Source organism: Gopherus evgoodei, chromosome 7, assembly GCF_007399415.2.
Source record: "Gopherus evgoodei ecotype Sinaloan lineage chromosome 7, rGopEvg1_v1.p, whole genome shotgun sequence".
Classification (NCBI taxonomy): Eukaryota; Metazoa; Chordata; order Testudines; family Testudinidae; genus Gopherus; species Gopherus evgoodei.
In genome coordinates, this window is record NC_044328.1 from 2,259,252 (window position 1) to 2,278,565 (window position 19,314).

At 69.7% G+C, this 19,314-nt stretch overlaps 1 protein-coding gene across 1 annotated transcript in view; it reads left to right on the plus strand.

Moving 5' to 3' along the window:
- LOC115655185 (prominin-1-A-like) overlaps positions 1 to 16,541 on the plus strand; it is a 40,329-nt gene extending 23,788 nt beyond the window's left edge. The window contains 12 exon segments of the mRNA XM_030570418.1: positions 2,189 to 2,280; positions 2,739 to 2,823; positions 7,771 to 7,914; positions 8,494 to 8,565; positions 8,798 to 8,890; positions 9,799 to 9,852; positions 11,380 to 11,460; positions 11,853 to 11,921; positions 12,456 to 12,545; positions 13,115 to 13,227; positions 14,915 to 14,938; positions 15,529 to 16,541. Coding sequence (XP_030426278.1) covers positions 2,189 to 2,280; positions 2,739 to 2,823; positions 7,771 to 7,914; positions 8,494 to 8,565; positions 8,798 to 8,890; positions 9,799 to 9,852; positions 11,380 to 11,460; positions 11,853 to 11,921; positions 12,456 to 12,545; positions 13,115 to 13,227; positions 14,915 to 14,938; positions 15,529 to 15,580 — 969 coding nt within the window. The 3' untranslated portion in view covers positions 15,581 to 16,541.
- Positions 16,542 to 19,314: the final 2,773 nt, after the last annotated feature.

The window sequence follows — 19,314 nt, forward strand, 5'->3', positions numbered from 1 at the left end:
GTCCCCAACCCTGGGGTCTGGGGGTGTGGGGAGAGGAGGGGAGGGGCAGTAGGGCCAGGAGGCAGACAGAAACAGAGCAGAGTGGGACTCACCCCCCAACCTGCAACCCCTGCTAGCTCAGCCCCGAGCTCCCCCCAGCTCTGCCGGTGCCCCCCAATCCTGACCCACATCCCCTGCTAGCCCAGCCCTGGGCTCCCCCTGGCTCTGCCAGTGCCCCTCACTCCCGACCCTCAGCCCCCTGCTAGCCCAGCCCTGCCCCCCTAGTTCTGCCGGTGCCCCTCACTCCCGACCTGCAGCCCCTGCCAGCCCAGCCCTGGGCTCCCCACCAGCTCTGCCGGTGCCCCTCACTCCCGACCCTCAGCCCCCTGCTAGCCCAGCCCTGTCCCCCAGTTCTGTCAGTGCCCCTCACATCCCGACCCGCAGCCCCCTGCTAGCCCAGCCCTGCCCCCCCAGTTCTGTCAGTGCCCCTCACTCCCGACCTGCAGCCCCTGCCAGTCCAGCCCTGGGCTCCCCACCAGCTCTGCCGGTGCCCTCCAATCCTGACCCACATCCCCTGCTAGCTCAGTCCTGGGGTCCCTGCCCGCCCAGCCCTGAGTCCTTCCTGGGCACAAGGCTGCAGTGAGGGTTGAGTTTGCAGAGGCCCCTCTGGAGAGGAGCAGGAACCTCGCAAACCCTTTCCACGCGGGAGCTGAGCCAGCCTGGGGGAGGGCAGGCTGGGGGTGTGGCGCTCCAGCCCCTGGGGCCTGGGACAGGCTGGCGCTGTGCAGCTTGGCTGGGGCAGGTCTCGGGGGTCTCGGCCGCTCTCCTGACCCCTTTCAGGGCCGGTTCCAGGCACCAGCTGACCAAGCACGTGCTTGGGGCGGCACCTTGGGGCGGCACCTTGGGGCGGGGCAGGGTGGGGCGGCGCTCAGGTTTTTTTTTTGGTTCGTTGAGGCAGCGCTGGAGGGTTTTTTTTTTTGTTTCTGCAGCGCGGCGCTCGGGGGGGCGGGGGGGGCTTCGGGCAGCGCAGCGCTCGGGGGGGCAGGGCTTCGGGCAGCGCAGCGCTTGGAGGTGGGGCAGGGGCTTGCGCGGCGCTCGGGGGGGCAGGGCTTCGGGCAGCGCGGCGCTCGGGGGGCAGGGCTTCGGGCAGCTCGGCGCTCGGGGGGGCAGGGGCTTGCGCGGCGCTCGGGGGGGCAGGGCTTCGGGCAGCGCAGCGCTTGGGGGGGCAGGGCTTCGGGCAGCGCGGCGCTCGGGGGGGCAGGGCTTCGGGCAGCGCGGCGCTCGGGGGGGCGGGGGGGCTTCGGGCAGCGCAGCGCTCGGGGGGGCAGGGCTTCGGGCAGCGCAGCGCTCGGGGGGGCAGGGCTTCGGGCAGCACGGCGCTCGGGGGGGCAGGGCTTCGGGCAGCTCGGCGCTCGGGGGGGGCAGGGGCTTGCGCGGCGCTCGGGGGGGCAGGGCTTCGGGCAGCGCAGCGCTTGGGGGGGCAGGGCTTCGGGCAGCGCGGCGCTCGGGGGGGCAGGGCTTCGGGCAGCGCAGCGCTTGGAGGTGGGGCAGGGGCTTGCGTGGCGCTCGGGGGGTGGGGGCTTGCGTGGTGCTTTGAGGGGGGCAGGGCTTTGGGCGGTGTGGAGCTCGGGGGGGCGAGGCTTCGGGCGGTGCGGCGCTAGGGGGCGGTGTCACAGAGCATGGGGGAGTCTGGCCCTGCACCCCTCTTCCTGGGAGTCACAGTGACTCTCAGCCAGCCGGTAAAACAGAAGGTTTATTGGACAACAGGAACACAGGTTACAGCAGAGCTTGCAGGCACAGTCAGGACCCTTCCACCGAGTCCTTCTGGGCTTTCAGGGTGTTTGGATCCCAGCTTAGGATCCCCTGAATTCCCCTCACCCAGCCCAAAACCGAAACTGACTCACTCCCCTCCAGCCGGCCCCTTCCTTTGTCCAGCTTCCCGGGCAAAGGAGCTGACACCCCTCCCCACTACCTGGCTCAGGTTACAGGCTGAGCACCTGTCCCTCACCTAAAGTCACTCCCGGCTCTCCCATCCCCCACACAGACAGCCCCTACTCCATCACCGGCGGGGGCTTCGGGTGGCGCGGAGCTCGGGGGGGGCAGGGTTTGGCGGGGCGGCACTCGCGGGGGGGGTGCGGCGGGGCAGCGCTATTTTTTTTTGCTTGGGGCGGCACAAAAGTTAGAGCCGGCCCTGCTCCTTTGCTTCCAGTTCCTGGAGACCTCGGACCTGACTGCGAGCTTCAACCTGTCGGAGATGCTGGGGCTGCAGGGCGGGACGGTGACCCTCTCCGGCATGTACAAGTCAGTGCCAGCCCTGCCCGGGGCACACGTGGCCAGTCTGCGGGCCAGAGCACCCTGGGGCCCCTCCCAACCCTCCCTTCCTGCATGGCCAGGCCCTTCCCCATGCCTCAGTTTCCCTCTTTGCACATGGGGTGAGAGGGATGATTCTGATCTCTTGGGGCCTGAGGAAGGATGCCCTGGAGCGGGCCCTGCATGGCTGAGGCCTGTGGAGTGCTGAGGGCTCGCACCATGTCCGCGGGGCGGGGGCAGCTCTCTGGCCCCGGACGCCTGCCTGGCACAACCCGCAGGGTGAACAGCCCCAGGGCCCAGGTGATGGGGGAGATCCCGCTGGCCACACGGGCAGCGCCACCTCCCCCCAGCCTGCCCTGGGCGTGGGCTGGACCCAGCACCTATGTCTGTCTGGGGGGCGCCCCCCATCGCCGCCAGCCCCATCCTCAGCTCTGCTGTCTACCCCGCAGCAACTGCCAGCACAACCAGCCCGTGTGGCGCACGCTGCAGCTGGGCCGGGTCGTTCCCTTGGATGAACTGCTGAACATCAGTCAGGTCAGTTGGGGGGCATGGTGACCGGCCCGGCCGTGGGCAGCGCCCGGGGGGCATAGAGACCGGCCCGGCTGTGGGCAGCACCTGGGGGGCATAGAGACCGGCCCGGCCGGGGGCAGCGCCCGGGGGGCATAGAGACCAGCCCGGCTGTGGGCAGCGCCTGGGGGGCATAGAGACCAGCCCGGCTGTGGGCAGCGCCCGAGGGATATAGAGACCAGCCTGGCCGTGGGCAGCGCCTGGGGGGCATAGAGACCGGCCCGGCCGTGGGCAGCGCCCGGGGGGCACAGAGACCGGCCCGGCCGTGGGCAGCACCTGGGGGGCATAGAGACCGGCCTGGCCATGGGCACCACCCTGAGGGCTCAGAGACCGGCCCGGCAGTGGGCACTGCCTGGGGGGCATAGAGACCAGCCCGGCTGTGGGCAGCGCCTGGGGGGCATAGAGACCAGCCAGCCGTGGGCAGCGCACAGGGGGCATAGAGACCGACCCAGCCGTGGGCAGCGCACAAGGGGCATAGAGACCGGCCAGCGTGGGCAGCGCCCGGGGGGCACAGAGACCAGCCCGGCTTTGGGCAGCACCTGGGGGGCATAGAGACCAGCCCGGCTGTGGGCAGCACCTGGGGGGCATAGCGACCGGCCCGGCTGTGGGCAGTGCCTGGGGGGCATAGAGACCGGCCAGCCGTGGGCAGTGCCTGGGGGCAGGGAGACCGGCCCGGCCGTGGGCACCATCCTGAGGGCTCAGAGACCGGCCCGGCCGTGGGCAGCACCTAGGGGGCACTGAGACCGGAATGGCCATGGGCAGTGCCTGGGGGGCATAGAGACCGGCGCGGCCGTGGGCAGCGCACAGGGGGCATAGAGACCAGCCAGCGTGGGTAGCGTCCGGGGGGCATAGAGACCGGCCTGGCTGTGAGCAGCGCCTGGGGGGTATAGAGACCGGCCCGGCTGTGGGCAGCGCCTGGGGGGCATAGAGACCGGCCCGGCCGTGGGCAGTGCCTGGGGGGCATAGAGACCGGCCCAGCTGTGGGCAGCGCCTGGGGGGCATAGAGACCGGCCCGGCCGTGGGCAGTGCCTGGGGGGCATAGAGACCGGCCAGCCGTGGGCAGTGCCCGGGGGGCAGGGAGACCGGCCCGGCCGTGGGCACCACCCTGAGGGCTCAGAGACCGGCTCGGCCGTGGGCAGCACCTAGGGGGCACAGAGACCGGCCTGGCCATGGGCAGTGCCTGGGGGGCATAGAGACCGGCCCGGCCGTGGGCAGCGCACAGGGGGCATAGAGACTGGCCAGCGTGGGTAGCGCCCGGGGGGCATAGAGACCGGCCCGGCTGTGGGCAGCGCCTGGGGGGCATAGAGACCGGCCCGGCCGTGGGCAGCGCACAGGGGGCATAGAGACCGGCCAGACGTGGGCAGTGCCTGGGGGGCATAGAGACCGGCCCGGCCGTGGGCAGCGCACAGGGGGCATAGAGACCGGCCAGCGTGGGTAGCGCCCGGGGGGCATAGAGACCGGCCCGGCTGTGGGCAGCGCCTGGGGGGCATAGAGACCGGCCCAGCCGTGGGCAGCGCACAGGGGGCATAGAGACCGGCCAGCCGTGGACAGTGCCCGGGGGGCAGGGAGACCGGCCCGGACGTGGGCAGCACCTAGGGGGCACAGAGACCGGCCCGGCCATGGGCAGTGCCTGGGGGGCATAGAGACCGGCCTGGCCATGGGCACGCACGGGGGGGCATAGAGACCGGCCCGGCCGTGGGCAGTGCCCGGGGGGGCGCAGAGACCAGCCAGTCGTGGGCAGCGCCGGGGGGGGCATAGAGACCGGCCTGGCTGTGGGCAGCACCTAGGGGGCACAGAGACCGGCCTGGCCATGGGCAGTGCCTGGGGGGAATAGAGACCGGCCCGGCCGTGGGCAGCGCACAGGGGGCATAGAGACCAGCCAGCGTGGGTAGCGCCCGGGGGGCATAGAGACCGGCCTGGCTGTGAGCAGCGCCTGGGGGGCATAGAGACCGGCCCGGCTGTGGGCAGCGCCTGGGGGGCATAGAGACCGGCCAGCCGTGGGCAGTGCCCGGGGGGCAGGGAGACCGGCCCAGCCGTGGGCACCACCCTGAGGGCTCAGAGACCGGCTCGGCCGTGGGCAGCACCTAGGGGGCACAGAGACCGGCCTGGCCATGGGCAGTGCCTGGGGGGCATAGAGACCGGCCCGGCCGTGGGCAGCGCACAGGGGGCATAGAGACTGGCCAGCGTGGGTAGCGCCCGGGGGGCATAGAGACCGGCCCGGCTGTGGGCAGCGCCTGGGGGGCATAGAGACCGGCCCGGCCGTGGGCAGCGCACAGGGGCATAGAGACCGGCCAGACGTGGGCAGTGCCTGGGGGGCATAGAGACCGGCCCGGCCGTGGGCAGCGCACAGGGGGCATAGAGACCGGCCAGCATGGGTAGCGCCCGGGGGGCATAGAGACCGGCCCGGCTGTGGGTAGCGCCTGGGGGGCATAGAGACCGGCCCAGCCGTGGGCAGCGCACAGGGGGCATAGAGACCGGCCAGCCGTGGACAGTGCCCGGGGGGCAGGGAGACCGGCCCGGCCGTGGGCAGCACCTAGGGGGCACAGAGACCGGTCCGGCCATGGGCAGTGCCTGGGGGGCATAGAGACCGGCCTGGCCATGGGCAGCGCACGGGGGGGCATAGAGACCGGCCCGGCCGTGGGCAGTGCCCGGGGGGGCGCAGAGACCAGCCAGTCGTGGGCAGCGCCGGGGGGGCATAGAGACTGGCCTGGCCGTGGGCAGTGCCCGGGGGGCATAGAGGCCAGCCCAGCTGTGGACAGTGCCAGGGGAGCCCAGAGACCGACCCAGCCATGGGCAGTGCCAGGGTAGCCCAGAGACCGACCCGGCCATGGGCAGTGCCAGGGTAGCCCAGAGACCGACCTGGCCATGGGCAGTGCCAGGGGAGCCCAGAGACCGACCCGGCCATGGGCAGTGCCAGGGGAGCCCAGAGACCGACCCGGCCATGGGCAGTGCCGGGGGGCCCAGAGACCGACCCGGCCATGGGCAGTGCCGGGGGGCCCAGAGACCGACCCGGCCATGGGCAGTGCCAGGGGGCCCAGAGACCGACCCAGCCATGGGCAGCACCCAGGGCTGCCTGTGGGGCGCTGGCCTGGGAGCAGCTCGACGTCCCATGGGACTGGAGGGCTCCAGGGGTTTGGAGTAGGTCCGTGTACGGCTGGACTAGGCGGCGACTTGGGTCTGCCCCCCCAGCGGCCCCCAAGGCTGTGGGATTGGAGCCGTGAGCTGCAGGGGAGACAGTCCCGAGTGCACGTGCTGAGCCGAGGTGGGGCAGAAACCCACCCGCTTGGGCTAGCCTGGCCGTGCCAGGGCCCAAGGGCTACGGGGCGCGTTACACTGGGAATGGCACCTGTGTGGGAGCCCCCCCCACCGCTCCCTTCAGACCCATGCTAGGCCGGGTCAGGTCTTCATGGCGACGGCTGGGATTGGGAAAAAACCCGTATGCCAGCCTAGGGCTCCCCAGCTCCCAGCCCCCCAGGAGCCAGGCCGAGGGGGATCAGGCTGACCGGGGCCACTCCCCAGCCCCCCAGGAGCCAGGTCGGGGGGTCAGGCTGCCCGGGGCCGCTCCCCAGCCCCCCAGGGGCCAGGCCAGGGGGGTCAGGTTGCCCGGGGCCACTCCCCAGCTCCCCAGGAGCCAGGCCGGGGGGTCAGGCTGCCCGGGGCCACTCCCCAGCCCCCCAGGGGCCAGGCCAGGGGGGGTCAGGCTGCCCGGGGCCGCTCTCCAGCCCCCCAGGGGCCAGGCCAGGGGGGGTCAGGCTGCCCGGGGCCACTCCCCAGCTCCCCTGGAGCCAGGCCGGGGGGGTCAGGCTGCCCGGGGCCGCTCCCCAGCCCCCCAGGGGCCAGGCGGGGGGTCAGGCTGCCCGGGGCCGCTCCCCAGCTCCCCAGGGGCCAGGCTGAGGGGGATCAGGCTGCCCGGGGCCGCTCTCCAGCCCCCCAGGGGCCAGGCCAGGGGGGGTCAGGCTGCCCGGGGCTACTCCCCAGCCCCCCAGGAGCCAGGCTGAGGGGGATCAGGCTGCCCGGGGCCGCTCCCCAGCCCCCCAGGGGCCAGGCCAGGGGGGGTCAGGCTGCCTGGGGCCACTCCCCAGCTCCCCAGGAGACAGGCTGAGGGGGATCAGGCTGCCCGGGGCCACTCCCCAGCCCCCCAGGAGCCAGGCCGAGGGGGATAGGCTGCCCGGGGCCACTCCCCAGCCCCCCAGGGGCCAGGCCAGGGGGGGTCAGGCTGCCCGGGGCCGCTCTCCAGCCCCCCAGGGGCCAGGCCAGGGGGGGTCAGGCTGCCCGGGGCCACTCCCCAGCTCCCCAGGAGCCAGGCCGGGGGGGTCAGGCTGCCCGGGGCCGCTCCCCAGCCCCCCAGGGGCCAGGCCGGGGGGTCAGGCTGCCCGGGGCCGCTCCCCAGCTCCCCAGGGGCCAGGCTGAGGGGGATCAGGCTGCCCGGGGCCGCTCTCCAGCCCCCCAGGGGCCAGGCCAGGGGGGGTCAGGCTGCCCGGGGCTACTCCCCAGCCCCCCAGGAGCCAGGCTGAGGGGGATCAGGCTGCCCTGGGCCGCTCCCCAGCCCCCCAGGGGCCAGGCCAGGGGGGGTCAGGCTGCCTGGGGCCACTCCCCAGCTCCCCAGGAGACAGGCTGAGGGGGATCAGGCTGCCCGGGGCCACTCCCCAGCCCCCCAGGAGCCAGGCCGAGGGGGATAGGCTGCCCGGGGCCACTCCCCAGCCCCCCAGGAGCCAGGCCGAGGGGGATCAGGCTGCCCGGGGCCGCTCCCCAGCCCCCCAGGGGCCAGGCCAGGGGGGTCAGGTTGCCCGGGGCGGGCTCCCCGCTGAGCCTCGCTGCCCTGGCTGCTGTTGCAGTGGCTGAGCTGGGGTCCTTGGGGGGGGTGTCGGTGTTCCTGGGCCCCCGGACTCCTCACGGCCTCGCTGCTCCCCGCAGTACACCGGCATGATCACCGCGGCCTTCGACCGGCTGAACGTCAGCCTGGACCCCATCACCTTCCTGAGCCCCAGCCAGAAGCAGCTGCTCCGGGACGTCGGCGCCTCCGGCCTGGAGTCCAACTTCACCGGCGCCCTGCAGCAGGTGGGCTGGGGGGCCTCTCTCAGGCTGGGGGTGGGATCTTGCGGGGTGGGGGCAGTTGTGGGGTCTGGGGTTCTGTAAGTTGGGGTGTTTCCGTGGGGTCGCATGGCCCCAGACCGCTGCTAGGCCTGGTCCCACACCATGTTCCTGGGGCAGCCCCCCGGAGCCAGTGGGGGTGCTCTCCGCCCTAGGGGGTCCCACCCATCCTGCGTGGGGATGGGCAGCAGGGGAGGGGACGGGGCTTGGGCAGGTGGTGGGGGAGGGGGCAGGGCAGAGGCTGGCCAGTGGGGGAGGGGGCAGGGGCTGGTGGCGGGGGAGAGGGCAGGGCTGGGGCAGGGGGCAGGTGCTGGGTGGTGGGGGAGGGGGCAGGGCAGGGGCAGCGGGGGAGGGGGCAGGTGGCGGGGGCTGGGCCGGGCTCTGCGTGTCTTTCTGGGTCCCCAGGGTGGTCGCTCGAGAACCCGCTGCTGCCCCCCACTGGCCATGAGGCTGTTTGCCCCCCGCCCCCACTGGGTCTGTGCTCCCCCCCAGCGAGCTCCCTGGTGTGACGGGCTCCGTGCCCCGCTCTCTGCCCATCTCTTACAGCTGGAGAGGAACGTGACGCAGCGGGACCTGCTGGCGCTGGCAGAGCAGCTGGAGGTGCTGGCCAATGTGACTGTGAGTGACGCCCCCGCCCCAGGGAGCCACAGCGCTGAGTTGGGCTCCCCAGGATCATAGGGGCGCTGCCATCGCTCCCCTCCCCTGGGAGGCGAGGTGGGGAGTGCGGGCTGGGGAGCCGGCTCCCTGGGGACTCTGCTGGGCCCTCCGTGGCCGGACTGCCTCCCCCTGGGCCAGGGGTGGCTGCTGGGCCGGGCAGGTGCCTCTGACCGTCTCTCCCCCCTTGGCTCAGGACAATCCAACCATGAAGCAGGAGCTGCAGGAGGAGGGGTCTGACCTGAGACAGATCAATGGGCAGATAAGGTCCCGCTTCCCACCCAAGATGGTGAGTGACCCCATGGGCCCCTGGTGCTTCCCCCCAGCTGGGAGCAGGGTCCCCTGGGCAGGGAGTGGGGAAGGCCTGGGACACGCTGCGTCCCCCTCCCTAGTGTTGTACCGAAGTGCTGCACAGGATCTTTTCAGGGGGAATAAGGCAAAACGCCACATTTATTAGTGATACATGTACTCGTTAACACTGTATCGTATGCATATGAGATATCACGCACACGCACACGCACACCCGTCTTCTTGTTACCAACTGGTTGCTCCCCTTAACTGCATTGACCAGGTGAGTTAGATGGGGGACAGGTGGAGTCGGGCTTCTGCCGATCCCGATTGATGCTCCCAGGCTGACAAGACCCAGGGTCCTCTGAGACACCTCACGTTTATAGCAGCTTCCCTCTCATGCAAATCTGTACCAGATGCAAAATCTGTGTCTGTGGCCGTTGGTCCTTTGTGCTGCTTTTTCTGGGGGTTGTCCCAGTGCTGTTCAAAGAGGGTGTTGCCAAGGGAAGGGGCTGGCTTCTAACCCCCGAGGCCAAGCCAACTAGACAGGTTTTATTGTCCTTGGGCTGGCTCCCATCCCCTCTCCAAGGATAGCAGCCGGCCGGAGGTGCTGCCTTCCCCAGTCCCACCTCGTTCATTCACTAGGGCAATTGATTAAGGGGGAGAGGGGGAGATCTTATTCTATTTCTCGTAAAAAGACATTTTTCTCCTACTTGAACTATCCTTAGGGGCTATAACATTATCCCAGGGCTCAACGCAAACTTTTCTATAAGTTTTCCTACATGGGGATCTGATACAACGTTGCATGAAAATAGCTTAATACAGAGATTTATCTACACTAGCTGGAGCTGTGGGGGGCAGAGCTGGGGAATCCCCTCCCCCACCTAACCCTCCTGTCTCTGTCCCCAGCAAGCCCTGAACCGCAGCATCCGAACCCTGCAGGCGACGACCCCCCAGGTCCCGGTAAGCAGTGCGGGCAGGGGGAGCTGCGGGTGCTGCACTGATGGGAGGCGCGTGGGGTTCCCAGCATCCTGTGGAGTCTCTGCGCTGCTCCGTGGGTGCTGGGCGCTCACTGGGAGGTGGCACAGCCAGCGAGAGGCATCCTGGTGGCTCCCGTCCCCAGCCACTGCCCCATGTGATTCGCCCGGTGCGGGCAGCGGGTGCCCAGTGCGTCTGGCACAGGCCCTGAGAGCCACCCGAACAGGGACCCTGGGCAGCGGCCAGCAGGGGAGCCACCTCCGCTGGACACCCCCAAAGTAAGGGGGAGGGGCTGGCTCTGGAGGGGTGACCCGATCCATGTGTGGGTGCTAGTGCCCAGCCTGGCCTCGCAGTCACCTCGCTGCCCAGATCCACCCAGGGCTGAGTAACAGAAAGGGGAGGGGGGCTGCGGGTCGAGGGGCACTGGCAGAGCTGGGGGAGGCCAGGGCTGGGCTGGGGGGGGCTGCAGGTTGGGAGTGAGGGGCACCGGCAGGGCTGGGTTAGCGGGGGGCTGCGAGTCAGGAGTGAGGGGCGCCACCAGGACTGGTGGGGGAGCCCAGGGCTGGGCTGGCGGGGGCTGCAGGTTGGGAGTGAGGGGCACAGGCAGGGCTGGGTTAGCGGGGGGCTGCGGGTCAGGAGTGAGGGGTGCCACCAGGACTGGTGGGGGAGCCCAGGGCCGGGCTGGCAGGGGCTGCAGGTCGGGAGTGAGGGGCACCGGCAGAGCTGGGGGAGCCCAGGGCCGGGCTGGCGGGGGCTGCGGGTCGGGAGTGAGGGGCACTGACAGACCTGAGGGAGCCCAGGGCCGGGCTGGCGGGGGCTGCGGGTCGGGAGTGAGGGGCACCGGCAGAGCTGGGGGAGCCCAGGGCCGGGCTGGCGGGGGCTGCGGGTCGGGAGTGAGGGGCACTGACAGAGCTGGGGGAGCCCAGGGCCGGGCTGGCGGGGGCTGCGGGTCGGGAGTGAGGGGCACCGGCAGAGCTGGGGGAGCCCAGGGCCGGGCTGGCGGGGGCTGCGGGTCGGGAGTGAGGGGCACTGACAGAGCTGGGGGAGCCCAGGGCCGGGCTGGCGGGGGCTGCGGGTCGGGAGTGAGGGGCACCGGCAGAGCTGGGGGAGCCCAGGGCCGGGCTGGCGGGGGCTGCGGGTCGGGAGTGAGGGGCACTGACAGAGCTGGGGGAGCCCAGGGCCTGGCTGGCGGGGGCTGCGGGTCAGGGTCGAGGGGCCCTGTGCTCTCGGGTGGGGGCCCATGGGGCTGGCGGGGGCAGCAGTGTCTCTGCTTGGCCCCAGCACTGTGCAAAGGGCTCTGAGCGCCAGGTGTCCTGAGCCGGCTCTGGGGACCCAGCCCGACGTTGCTGAGAAGCTGCCACCTTGTGGCCATGTGGGGGCCGGACGCCCGGGGGAGACTCCGCTTGCCAGGCGACTGTGGGTGAGGGGCTGCCGGGGGCTCCCTGTTCTGCGCGGGGGCCCAGCCCAGGCCTGGCCGAGCTGCGGGGTCCCATCCTGTTCCTTGTCCCCCAGGCGCAGATCAATGACACGCTGCAGCGGATCGAGGATGCTCAGACCTTCCTAGACACCAGGGCTGCGCAGATCATCAGCAACGTGAGCCCCTCGCAGCCCTTCCGGGGAGGGGAGCCTCAGAGGAACACCCCATAGCTTCGGGGGCCCTCCCCTCTCCCAGGGCTGTGCAGCCGGACACGGGACTGGGAGGAAAAGCCCTGCCTCTGCCAGCTCGGGGGCAGGGCACTGGGAGGGTTCTGACCCCCTGGGGTGGGGATGTGTGAGGTCACAGCACAGAGCCGTTCCCTGTCCCACCAGAGACCTCAGCCCACTGAAGGGTTCTGCCCCCGCCCCCCAGCCACCGGGGGCATGAGCTGGTCTGAACTTTTAATACTCTCGTTCCGCCTCAGCCCCCATCCCTGGGAGGATCCCTGAGCCCAGGCTCCCCACTGAGGGCCCTGGGTGCAGCACTCACCCCTGTCCCCTTCCCCCAGGAGAGCTGGGTCTTTCTGAACACGCTGCTGGGATACTTCAAGTCCTACGTCGACTGGGCGAAGAGCACGGTGAGTGACACCCTGACTGCGGGGGTGGGGGACTCTCCTGCCCCCGGGCACAGGGGAGAGATGGGCACTGCCAGGGCCTCACTGTCTGTGTGTCCTCGTGCACCCCGAAGTCCTTGTGTGCTCACACGCTGCCCCCGACGCCTGGCACTGCAGGCTGCCGCAGACTCCACTGAAGCACCTTAGGGACGCTAATGAGCTGAGGCTCCTGGCGCCCTGGGGGCAGGGTGGGCTGTGGTTATCACCACTGTTTGGGAAACCGAGGTACCGAGAGAGGCAGGGCCTTGCCCTTGGCACACAGGGAGTTGTGGCCACTGGGGGTTCCCTCTCCAGCTGGGCAGACCCCAGGCTGCTGGCACTCCCTTTCCTCATCCCAGGGCAGCTCTCCTCTTGCCTGGGGTGTGTGGGAGGGATGGGGGGGCTCTGGGGGCTCTCTGCCCGGTGGTGGAGGGTTGGGAAGGGCAGGGGCATGAGGTGGGTGGGCCCATACCCGACATGGTGCTGACAGGCCGCGTCCCTGTCTGGTTCTGTCCCCAGCTGACGGGAGAGGTGGGGCTTTGCGGGCCTGCAGCCAAGACAGTGGATGGGGCTGTGACCGTCGCCTGCAGTTACGTGGTGGATTCTCTGGTGAGGGGGTTGGGGGGTGGGGCTGGGGGGCAGCAGTTTTGTAGGAGCTGGGCAGAGGGTGCTGTGTGGGGAGCGTGGCACTGGGGAGCCGGAGGGAACTGGGGGAGTTACACAGGGTCTTTGCATTCGCAACGTGCCCTGGGGTGAAACTCCCAGCTCCGGGTCCTGGGCAACAGCTGAGCTCCGTGACGCTGCTGGGCCTGGCTGGGTAAGGAAAGTCCCACAGGACTTGCTGGGTCTGGGCCCTGGGGGAGGGCCCTGAATGCCCCCCTGACTCCAGCAGCACGGCCAGGCCCTGTCGGCCCCGTGGGAGCTGGGCACCAGGCCCTGCTGCCCCTTTCCCCTGCCCATCCCTGGGTGCCAGGCTCTCCGACCCTGCGTGCAGGAGGCACAGCTGTTCGCTGACTCACCCTGCTGGCCGGATGAGGCGGATCCCATCCTCTCCCCCATGCTGTGCTCATGAGCCAGCCCAGCCCCACGGCTCTGGCCCCACGCTGAGGAGGGGAGATCCAGCCCAGGAGGGGCCTGCTGGGCGGGCGCTGACGGCTGGGGGGTCTCTCCCCCTCCAGAACGGCTTCTGGTTCAGCCTGGGCTGGTGCACGATGTTCCTGCTCCCCGGCCTCATCCTGGCCGTGCGACTCGCCAAGTTCTACCGGCGCATGAAGATCGCGGACATCTACGAGTAAGGAGCCTCCTGCGTCCCGGGGCGTGTGAGCACGTCGACCCCACCACCACCACAGCCAAGCCCCCACCAAGGCCCACCCCCTGCCCTAACTCCCCTTACGCCCCCCCCATGGCCGACCCCCCCCAACCCCCCTTATGCCTCCCCGATGGCCAACCCCTCCCCACAGCGAACCTCCCGCCCTAAGCTCCTCACGCCCCCACCACGGCCGACCCCCCCGCCATGGCTGAGCCCCCGCCACAGCTGAGCCCCCACCCTAAACCCCCTTATGCCTCCCCCACGGCCGACCCCCCCCTGCCCTAACCCCCTTATGCCTCCCCCATGGCCAACCCCCCACCCACAGCCGACCTCCCACCCTAACCCCTTGACGCCCCCACCACGGCCGACCCCCCCCGCCACAGCTGAGCCCCTGCCATGGCTGAGCCCCTGCCCTAACGCCCTCATACCCCCGCCATGGCTGAGGCCCCGCCATGGCCGACCCCCTCGCCCAACCCCCCTAACTCCCCCCCACAGCCGAGACCCCGCCACGGCCGACCCCCCGCCCTAACCCCTCACATCCCCGCCACCGCCGACCCCTGCCACAGCTGAGCCCTCATCATGGCCAACCCCTCACTACGGCCGAGCCCCCGCCCTAACCCCTCACAGCCCCGCCACAGCTGACTCCTGCCCTGCGCCCAGCCCCACACTGTGCCTTGGAGCTGTCTGTGAATTCACCCTGGCCCCCCCGTGCCACGGGCTGCTTCCCTCCCACGTGTCCCCAGTGGCACAGGGCTCGTGGGCCCCCCGTCTAGCCCCACTGCTGCACCTGGGAAAGGGGTGAGGGAGGAAACGTGGCTGCTGTGCAGGTAGCAGGTTCACGGGCTTCTGCCCTTGGCCTGCAGCATAGCGGGGCCACAGAACCAACCCTTCCTCCCGCAGGCACGGAGTGGGGTCAGCCCCGCCCAGGGGTTCCTCCGAGCGCCTGCACGTCCCGTCCTGGGGCAGCTGTGGCTGTGTGTGGGGCTGCCTGTGGTCCCGCTGGTGCCCTGCCCCTCTGCGCTCTCTGGGCAGGGCTCTCTGGCCTCCGTCAGCCCCTGCACCTGCCCACAGGTCCCTGTAATCGGGGGAACCTGGCCTGAGTCAGCCCCTGGAGACATGGCGGGGGGGCCTTGCTGGGTACACTTCCTCCTGGAGTTCCTTCCCCCATGTCTGAGCCAGACGGTTATGTGGTATTGGGCTGGCCTGAGGCGGGAGAACCAGAACCCCTCGGCTGGCCACAGCCTGGAACAGCCCAACACCGACAGCTCAGGCCTGGGGTGAAGAGCCGGCGGGGCCGGGCCACCCCGGGGATCCCTAGGTCTGGTCTCCCCTCCCCTCCCCTTGAAGCACCCGTGAGGGCACCAGCTGTGACTGGCCCTCGGCAGCCCTCGCGGGCCTGGCAGGGGCTGCTTCTGGCCCATGTGCAGGGTGGGGGCTGATGCTGGGGCTCGGTATGTGCAGGGGAGGCCAGGCCCTTCCCCTGCCAGCCCGGAACTGCCCAGCCGGGTCCCTCCAGCCCAGCCCACCCTCCCTGAGAGCCGGGAGTACGTGCCCCAGGCCGAGGCCTGATCGGCGGGGCCCTGCCCTGTGCTGATCAGCTGCCAGTGCTGTGGGGCGGGAGGGGGGGAGTGCGTCCATCCCCACTGACAGCCTTCCTCTCTCCCACTAGGAGCAACGGGGAAGCCCTGGAGATGTAAGTACCTGCACCGGCTCCCTCCGCATGGCCAGGGGGTGAGGGGCTGAGCAGCGGGAGGCTCGAGGGGCTGAGAGCAAGGATGCTGACGAATATCTCAGAGGGGCGCCCTGGGGTGTGGAGGGGCCGACTGGCAAGGGTGTTGGAGCCCCTTGCAACGGGAAGCAGAGGGCTTGTGGGGGTGCTGGGCTGGGCCCAGCGTGTGGGGGGCAGGGGGCCCCCGAGCCCTGTGCACCTGAGGGCCCCAGGCGCCCCCGAGATTCATGGGCACCGTTCACTGAGGAGGCTGCAGGGAGGGGCATGGCTGTAGGTGCTGCATGGGCACTGGCCCGGCTCCCGCGCGGCAGGGCCCAGCAGGGGTGGGCAGAGAGGCCATGCTCTGCCTGGCCCTGGTGAGGAATCTTGGGCAACGTCCCCGGGCACTGCAGCCTGTGGGGCCTGTCTCAGCCTTTGCCTAGGGCCCAGCCTGTGCCTAGCCCCAGCACTGGGGACATCCTGCCTCGACCCCTCTGCTTTGAGGGGTGCTTTGCCCCAGGCGCTGGGATGTGCTGGGCGCTGGGGTGACCCGCTCCCTCTGCTTGGTTTTGCAGGTCTCCATCTGCAACGCAGTTTAAAATCCCCCGGGTGGAGATGAGGAATTAGCAGGCGTCCCACCTGCACCCAAACCGGCCCCGGCCTCGAGCCCCCACGTAGCTGCTGCTGAAGGGATCATGGGGCGGCCACCCGCTGATCTGATTAGACACCTGGACTCCATGGGCCGAACCAGCCAATCTGCTGTGCCGGCTCCACCAAGCCCCGCCTTCCCTCTTATTTGTTCAGCCAACCACAAGACTTGCCGGAGTGGGAGCCATCCTGCTTCCCGCCCCCATGGCTATGTCGTGGTACATAGCCCCTGCACTGCACCGCAAACCCAGAGTCGATCGGCTGGGAGAGAAGGGGGGAAGAACCCAGCAGACCCTCCCCCTACAATCACCCTGGGGGTTCGCTGGGGGTCTAACATAAAGGCTGGGAATCCCACAATAGGGGCACGGCTCGTTGCGATGGAGCAGCACTGAGGGGCTGGGCCAGGGCAGGTGGCTGGTCACAGGGGATGGAGGGGATGGGACACTCAAGCTCAAAGCAGCCCCATGCCAGAGGGGCGCTGCATGTGCAGCCGTGTGCCTGAGGTGTCCTGTGTGGGATGGGCGCCTGGCTGTGTCCCCAAGCGCCCATGTCCCAGACAAGGGGGCCTCAGTGCCTCATCCCCCTCCCAGTCCGGCCCCCAGAGCACAGTGGGCTGGGGTGGGTGCCGGCTCAAAGCGGGGCCACTGGAGGCAAGTGCAGAACATCCTGGCAGCAATCGCTGGCACTGATATTAGCAGCCACCCCCATGCTCCGGGGGCCCTGCTCTGTGGCTGGGGAGCAGAGCTCGCCCTGGGCCGGGTGCCCTGCGATTAGGGGATGGCCCTGCACCCTCCTGCCTGCCTGTGAAAGGAGCCCCCGGCTCTGTGCCCATGCCCTGGTCGGCGTGGAGGCCACGCTGTGCAGACGCTGATTATTTATTTTTGTATGAAGGGGAGTCGCTGGGTGACACGGTGACATGCTGTCGAACCAATAAAGTGTGTGTGCTGCAGACAGGCGCCGGGTGCTTCCCAATGGCCGAACGGAGAGAGCCTAGCAATGGGGGTCCCTGGAGCAGTGTGGGCCCAAGGGCTGGCGGGGGGAATGAGGGAGGGGTCAAGGACCCCCCCCCTTTACATTACAGAGGACACCCCAGTCCATGCTGCTGAGCCAATCTACCCCAGCCCCCCCTCACGGGCAGGGCCCTCCCTGGTAAGGGGCTATTGCTGTAATGGGTGAGCCCTTCCTGCCCCAGGCCTGAATTCCCGGGCGCGGGGGGTTGCCAAAGTGAAGCCAGCCAGCCCCGTCCGAGCTGCAGGGGATGCTGTGTCCAGGGGTCACCCCCAGTTTCAGAACCATGAGGTGGGGGTGAGGAATCTGCAGCCCAGCAGGCAATGCCCCCCATGGGCTCACGGGACCGGGCCCGACCTAGCTGGGGACAAGCCCCACGTGTGTTCCCCCGGGGCTGGTGGCGAGGAAGCTGCTGCTGGACTGTGGCTCTGGAGGGCCCCCGCAGGCCATGTCCACAGGCGCTCTGTTCAGGTTTGTAATGTAGACGAGGCTGGCCTGGGGCAGTGGCAGGGCGAGGCCTGGCCCAGAGCGTTGGAAGCAGGGTCCCTGGAGTGGGGGGCATGGCTCGGGGCCAGCCCTTGCTGGGCAGTGGAGACACTGGTGTCTGTAGCAACAGGCAGCCACCGCCGTGCCTTGCCTGGGAAGCTGGTGCCCGGCTGCCTCCTGCCGGGGGGCCTGCGTCCCTTCTTGGGACTGGCTCCCCCAGCCGCTTTCCCTCTCCCAGGCAGAGCCATGCTGGAGCCCAGCCCCTGCCAGGTCCTGTGGGGCCGGGTGCAGAGGGTTGTGCTGCGATTGGCAGCGGTAATGCCGTCATGGCCGCAAGCCGAGCAAGCGTTGGGACTTCCCCCCTCCGTGCAGCTGGCAGCCCCGGGGGCTGTGTGCATGGGTTTCTCGGGCAGCAGCAGATTCCGCTTTTATGTGTGTGGGGGGGTCCCATTGCAGCGGAGGAGCAACAAGCACCTTGCAGAAGAGGAAAATGTGGTCATGAAACCACACCAACAGGCGGGTCCCAGAGCTGCCCTTCGCCTGCCCTCAGCTGGCCTCCAGTTCACAGGGCCTGGCCCGGGCCTCTGTACCCGGGTGACGGACCCAGCAGGGTCTGACCGAGCAGGATCCCTGCTGCCGGAGTCATGGCTTGGTCTAGCCCGAGCTGCGGGGCCCACCTGTCCGGAGGCCCCTGGGAGCGTTCGGCCCTCTCCGTAACCGGATCAGAAAAAGCCCCCGGGAGGGCGAGGCACAGGGCTGCGGCTGGGGCGGGCCAGGCGTTAGTCCCAGTGTGGGCAGGGGCCAGTCTGTCTCTCTGGCACCCATCCGGGCACCAGAGACCCCAAGCAGGCCCAGGAGCAGCGTCCGGCCCCTTGGACTCTCCCCTTGCAGCCAGGAATTCCACAGCCCCCCAGAGCCACGGGGGCAGCTGCCTGCTGCCTTGGCCTGCGGAGTCTCTGGGGCAGCCCCTGGCACAGAGCCACCCTGGCTTGGAGGGGACGGACGAGGGGGCCCTTGGGGGATTCTCTCTAACGGCCCAGCCCCAAAGCCGCCTTGGGGACGGCCCTGCCCAGCTTTGGGAGCGTCAGCCACGCTGCTGAGCCTCCCCGGCCTGACGTGGGGGGCCCAGCCCCCTGGGACGTGAAAACCGCTATTGCAAGCCCCCCAGCACAGACTGCATGGGCCTCTCACTGGCTAGGCTCTAGCGTGGTGGGATCGGCCCGGCTGGAGAGGGTTCCAGGCCAGGCCCCGTGGCTGGGGGCTGGCCCAGCTCCGCCAGCGGCAGGGCTCGGGAACTAAAGCTGTTAGAGAAGGATGCCCTTGAAGGCAGGTGCCAGGGAGAACTGGGTCCGCTTGGCTCTGGGCTGACGATAAGGAGAGACCTACAACCCCCTCCCTTCACCCAGCCTCTCGTCCTGCGCTAGGCATGACCCAGTAAGGGGCAGTGGGGAGAGGACGTCTCTGGGATGTGGATCCCACTGGCCGCCAGACCCCCCCCCAGCTTTCTGCTGCCACCCATCACTGCCCGGTACCAAGAGCCTGCCCTCCCTCTTCCTGCCCCAGCCAGCCTGCCCAGGCAGGGCTGAGCGCCAGGTAGTCCCAGGCCGCCTCCCTGCCTGGCTCCAGGTAATACAGACCCAGCAGCAGCAGGCTGCCTTACCCCTACCTCCCTCCCTTGAGTTTCAGCAGCAAACCCACGCTCCACCTGTGTAGTGTTGGCTGGCCCGGCTCGCTTGCCCCATGCCCCTGCTCCTGGCTTGCCTCACCCACCTGGATCCCCCAACCCTTCATCTGGCTGCAGTTTTCTTCACTTCCTGTCCCAGACCATCGTGTACCTTGTTAAACAGCTGCCCTGGGCTGCTTCAGAGGGGGCTGCATCTCAGCAGTGGGCCAAGCAACATGGGAGCCCTGGGATCAGAGAACTGCTCTGTCTCCCTGCTGAGGGCTGGTGGAGAGCAAGGGCCCCTGGACACAGCTCCAGCCAGCCCCAGGCGGCTCCTCATACGACTGCAGCTTGGTTTCAGTCCCAGAACCAGAGCGTGTCACAGGTGGTGTGGGAAGGAAGGTGGATACCAGCCAACAAGCAGGGAAGAGAACAAGGCGCAATGGTCTCAAGTTGCGGTGGGGGGAGGTCTAGGCTGGATATTAGGAAACACTATTTCACTAGGAGGGTGGTGAAGCACTGGAATGGGTTCCCTAGGGAGGTGGTGGAATCTCCT